Source organism: Clupea harengus, chromosome 19 (genome assembly GCF_900700415.2).
Source record: "Clupea harengus chromosome 19, Ch_v2.0.2, whole genome shotgun sequence".
NCBI classification, from domain to species: Eukaryota; Metazoa; Chordata; class Actinopteri; order Clupeiformes; family Clupeidae; genus Clupea; species Clupea harengus.
The window spans coordinates 20,681,716-20,687,715 of NC_045170.1; the positions used below are offsets into that span (position 1 = coordinate 20,681,716).

At 40.8% G+C, this 6,000-nt stretch overlaps 1 protein-coding gene across 5 annotated transcripts in view; it reads right to left on the bottom strand.

The window, feature by feature from the left end:
• The window catches only part of LOC105903637 (sodium bicarbonate cotransporter 3-like), a 65,415-nt gene extending 59,935 nt beyond the window's left edge, over positions 1-5,480 (bottom strand). For 3 of the 5 annotated variants that reach the window (XM_031585651.1, XM_031585648.2, XM_031585649.2), the window contains exon 1: positions 5,335-5,479. In XM_031585651.1, the coding sequence (XP_031441511.1) occupies positions 5,335-5,376 (42 nt within the window). In that variant the 5' untranslated portion in view covers positions 5,377-5,479. Of the gene's footprint in view, positions 1-5,334 lie in introns of all 5 variants that reach the window. The other 2 variants (XM_031585647.1, XM_031585645.1) reach the window with 1 other exon arrangement.
• Positions 5,481-6,000: the final 520 nt, after the last annotated feature.

Genomic DNA, 6,000 nt, shown 5'->3' on the forward strand with positions numbered 1-6,000 from the left:
AAAGTAGTGTCTTGTAAATGTATCAACAACACCTAGTAGAAGTGATAGCCATGCGTTTGGTTTAATTTCAAATAGTGCTCCCAGTTAAATTAGTTTTTTCCTTACTTTGAGCTTGCCTGAATGCTTACTTCAACAGGAAACGGAATTGAAAAGGAACTTTTCAATTCACGGAATTGAAAAGGAATTGAACAAAGGCTGTGATGCATTTGAGCATTTGATTTCCACAATACAGTACGATTTCCATATGGCAGGAAATGATTAGGCGAAATATGTTGACCCCACAAAATTCGCTACTGACTGAAACAATTAGCTGAGATACAATACCCTATTGTTGTAATGCAATCCAATACCTCAAAACAATGCTGTTTTAACATTTTGGTTTGTCTCTGACACACCAAACCAACTCTGCTGTTCAATGCCACGTTCCTGTTGCTCCACTGGTGTAGCAAGGTGCTAATAGTTCATTTCTCAGGGAGCGCACGTACTGATAGAAATGTCAGTCAATCAGCCTACCGTCATCATTTAGGATAACAGAATCTGATCAGAAGTAGAGTAACAGATTTCCTCAACTGAGCAAAAAAGTAATCAGTTTAGGTCAATCTATTTAGGTGCATTAACCTTGAAATTGAATCTTGACATAGGCCTTAAAAACCACCGTAATGAAGCTTTCATTCTGGATTCTCTTTCACACGTTGTCAGTGTATCCTTTAGTCACATACCCAAACAGGTAGTGCGGTTATGTCTTTAACAGCCATGTTACAGGCCATGAATGCATAAATACCTGTGTAGATCAGAATAAGAACAGACTTGCAAAGCATCCACTAGGGGGACATTATTGTCAGCATAACCTCATTTGGAGGGCAATCCATTGCATGGCTAATTAACTGCCAGTAGGAAATTAGAAATTAGAATGAAATGTGATATGGCTGGCAAATTATGCAGCTGTTAAATTTTGGTTTCACCACGGCCCACCTCATAACCCTGACGCTGTAATGATGGGCAGAGGTGGTAAACTGATTCAGAATAGAATCATAATAACTTACTATGTACTATGCTGTATGGTTTAGATGCACCAAAAGCACCAAGAAAGCATAAATCTATTAGTGAATAATTCAGATTTCGAGTGGTCACTGAACATTGGCTGGGTGCAAGGGGAAAAAACTAAGCTCAAAGCAGCCCCACACAGAAATAGGACGAATAAAGAGAAAACAAATTGCCAAAGTTTTCCCTTAAGTACAGCACATATGTCCCAGTGGCAAGGTTGTAAATGTCAGCGTATCTCAGAACACCATTTACTATATGAAAAACATTTGAAAAACAACGAATTACTGAAATTGTGTTGTGGCTCATCAAACAGGATTACATTGTATCATGAGGCCACCCTCTCCCGATGGCATGAGGCTACCATTATTGCTTGGAGCCACGCATACATCGGCTAGTCTTTGTGCGCTCGTCAAGTAGCCCAGTAGAATCTTGTTTACAACCCCACACTGAATCCTCTGGAGATGTTTGTGACTGATAATGAGCCAAGCCATTTCACAACCGCTAGGCTAGCGAGGGATCACATCAAATGATCTGTACATACTTTTCTTGTTCCCAGCAGACTAGCTAATGTGGTATGGTTGTGTTCTACATGGTCGCCCACAAAGACTTCAATTAAGAGTGCACATCTCAGGCATGACACAAACATGGATATGGATTATGGCTTATGGGTTTGGGTTGAAGGTGATGCTTTCCTTTTACAGTCCAACTGACTTTTGTTGTTGGATTAAGTTGCAAAAAACACTTCCAACCTCATCTGAAATTGAATACAAATTCAGAAGGCTATGACCAAGACATGTGCCCTTCACCAAAACATTCTGTAGTTACTAGGCTATGGGCCTATATTAAACATTGTGTAACTTTGTAATGTTTTATTATGGTGCTATAAACAATGATTGCTGTATGTGTAGCACTCTGCACTTTATAATGATCACCAGACAAGCAAACAAGCAACCCATGGCAACCAAAATATTTAAAACCTTTAACTGAAATCAGCTTTCAGCAACAGGAAGGTTCATCTACCTGAAAATCAAGGGCAAGGATAAAAATGAAGAGAGATAAAAGGGAAATAATGTAATAAAGGGAATTACGGAGAGGTTAGAAGGAGGGAGAGAGGAGTGGAACAGAAATCAAGGTGGCATTTAACAGATGGATGAGCAGTAAGGAGTAAAGCGAGACACTGCACAGCCTGCGCACATAACAGACGCTATTTACACTGTACCTGTCAGCATAGAGAGAGGAGTCGTGTCAGATGTGTGCAGGTAGGCTAATACTACTCATCCAAATGCCAAGCTCTTGCCACCAGCTTACACTTGCAGCCCAAATCTGCAGCTCAAGCAAAAAAGGTCACACCACCATACCAAACACACATACACACACACACACACACACACACACACACACTACTAATCACAACCAGTTTCTGGCACATTCAACTGCACGCACACAAGTCTCAAACAGCCAAGTCTCAGCCCTTAAAAAAACTCCTGAACAGCACTTAAAGAGTGGAACAGTCGAACAGTCGTTTTTTGACACACACCTATTGCCCGCATTTTAATCCACACCCTACCTTTTCAGTCAATAGTTACTCATGCAAAAAGACAGATAACAAGACACTTTTCTGTGATGCCTTTAAGCTGCAACAGGTCTGGGGACTTCTTGTCCACAGTTTGACCTTTGACCCAAACACAGATGGTTCGTAGGCGACCGCTAACGAGCTAGAAGTGGGCTGTGTGAAGGCTGCGCCTCAGGCTTCAGAGAGTGTGCATCAGGGCTTATGGACTAAATGCAGCCATGCAGGGGTCCGCTTTAACGAGATGAGTATACTCAGCTCCCCTAAAACGCACGGCCCTTTAAGTCATTAGAACTAAGTACCAACCTCTAGGACTTGTAGTAGAGTACTGTCACTGTCAACACTGTGTTACACAGCTATGCAAAACTACACAGAGACATTTTTTTCTTTCTGTTCAATGCCAGACAACTATTGTGTGTGTGTGTCTTTTAAAAAAAAAATGAATCTAAAACTTTTTCTGTAAAATATGTAAAATACATTTTTGTTATTTTGTCTCCTCTGAACAAGGCCTGGACACCCTGGACTTTGGTTTGGCAGTAAAATGAAAAGAAGTTTTAAATATTTTTACAATAGGCCTACTTTAATTAAAAACAATTGTGACTGTCAGGATAAAAACAAAAACTGCTTTTCAAGTTTCAAAAAAGACAAAGAGACTCAAACTACAAATGAGCTATTCAAATCAAACAAAACACATGGCCTAGCCTATAGCTTATACGTATAGAAACCAAGGCAGTCTGTAGGCATCTCAGCCAGGCTTGAAATAGCATGGGGCAAAGTGCCTGATCCCTGGGGAAGCCCAGCAAGCTCAGAGGAGCAAATCCCAGTGGGGGAAGGCTGCAGGGCAGGCACCCCAGGCACCTTGGTCTCACCTCTCTCATCACGTAACATGCCGTCACATTGGGTACAGGTCGGCTAACATGGACACTGGTTCGTGAATGTAGCTCAATGGATGGGGCAATGTGTTAATATTGTTTGATACCCAGACCCACGGGGCACCCATACAGATGGCATATGTCGCTACCTAAGCTGTAAGATGCTTGATAAATGTATCTACTTAGTGAATAAAGGTAAATGTAAACATGGGGTCAGGCAGTCCTCTCTCAAACTGAAGCCAGGTTCAAGCAAGGCTAATCACAAAGCTGATGACATGGTGACATGGGCAAAGTCTGCCAACCAAATGATACACAAACCACTCGTTGAATAAATGGGAGCCTTGTTCAGAAATATGTAAATAAATATTTCATTTTAAATAGCACTCTTTCTCACTTTCTCTCTCCCTCACACACATGCAAACGCACACACACACACACACACACACACACACAGGCATTCAGCCCGCACTCATACACAAACGCACACAAAAGTCAGACATAAGTTCACTGGCTATGTATTTAGTTCTAGCGAACAAACCTCTAGACCTCAAACCAATACAGTTTAAGAAACAGTCAATGGAAGAGTAGGGTCTGTAAATACATTCTGGAGAGGGTCACAATCACTAATATGGGTTAAGGGGGCTCAAGTTGTAGGGTTAAATATGGGAGACAGGTGGTGTTACTCTACCCAAAGTGCATTTTAGAAAGCGGTTCTAGTCTAGATCAAGGGCGAGTGCTGCGAAATTAAACCACCAGGGCTAACGTTAGATCCGTTCTGGTGTCAAGATGTCCTAACTTATCAGTTGTAGGTAATTTATAACAATTTAACGGCTGATTTCAAGAAAATGTTGGAAGAAAACAGAAGGGGAAAAAATAGGATATGGTTTCACATGCAGGTGAAATATGAACACGCTGCATAATTGCTGAACAATGGCTTGTGTCTGGAGAAAGAGAGAGAATGAGATCTGTTAAGTCGTTCAAAGAACGCAAGAACAACAAACAGCATTTTGACCCACTGCATTTAACATAGGCCTACACTATACAATCAACTTGATTGACAGGATGCTGTTGTTTCAAAAAACATGTTCATTTTGATTATTAAAATATTGCACGTAGATTGAGATTAAGAGTGTATCAAGAACTTGGCAGTTTTACAAACAAACAAAACATCTACAAGGGAGTAAAACGAACTGAACAAGCAGACCATAGTATGCAAGTTACCAACGTTCTCTGGTAAAGTTACTGGCCAAAAGTTAACGTAAATGTTAAGGGAAAGGAATTAAGTAACCTCAACAGGTACCGTTAGCTAGCTAAGCTATATCCACGTCAAAAAAATAAGTGACTTGGTCAAAAACACGCTCAGTCCAACTACAAAGTAGTACAACTAGAAACAGAGACGTATCAACTCAAATGTAAGTACATTCTACGACGAGACGTGAATTTAATCCATTTCGGATACTGTGTTCTCTGAACACATCTATCTCATTACTAACTCAGGTTTGAATACAATGGCATTGAAAACAGGATCATACAAGATGCAACCGGGAACTGCATGACTACTGTAAGGACCCTGAGTGATGGAAAGTTGGATGAGATTACCGGGCCACTTATGTATTCGGAAACTAGCCTATATCTGTCGTAAGTTACGTGTCAATAGTGCAGACGAATGCACAGCCACTAGCTACTGTTCTCATGTACTCTTTTCAAAATTATCATCTCGCACTGTAACGTTAGTCATCATTCGCAAGACATCTGTCTCTGGTGTGAATATTAGCTGAGCTAACCTACGGCAGCCAAAGAACCATCACCAGGCTGAGCAAATAAGACTGTTAAAAAACTATTACTTACACACGATAAGAGGGGTGACATATGTTCATGTTCCTCTGTCATTCTTTGACGTTCGTGAGTTGCCTCTTAAAATGTTTTGATATCCAACGTCCCATCTAGCTACCAAGACTTTATTGAACAGTCCTCTCAGAACGCTTCAATCGATGTCACGCCTTCTACTTGAGTGGCAAGCGCTTAGTCCTATAGCATAATCGTAGCTCACAGTACATAGCCAATTAAAACAGAGAGCAGTTGGATGGGCGTGGATAAACCCCGTGCCCGGGATGGTAACCACAGTAACCAAAGGCTGAGCAGGCGAAATTATACCATAAATGTGCAGTTAAAATATCTTTCTGCCGTCACTTAATAGTTAATACGAATTTGACTGTGGAAGCAACATTTCTCATTCCACTCCTCCTAGTTGTTGTACTTAGTACTAGTACATGGTGTTTATGTACTTAGAAAGTTTTAACATTCGTTTCTTTCAAGTGCTTCTCTCTACTGTTGATGGAGCTCCCTGTGGTTTGGGGCGTGACTCAGTTTGGTTAACCTTTGTGTTTTGTTTCTTGCACGTAAACACACTCACACATACACACACATGTATATCATACAAACAAGAACCAGTAACAAGAAGCAAGGCATCATAAACAATACATCATAATTATTTGTGAATAGTTTGATAATGGA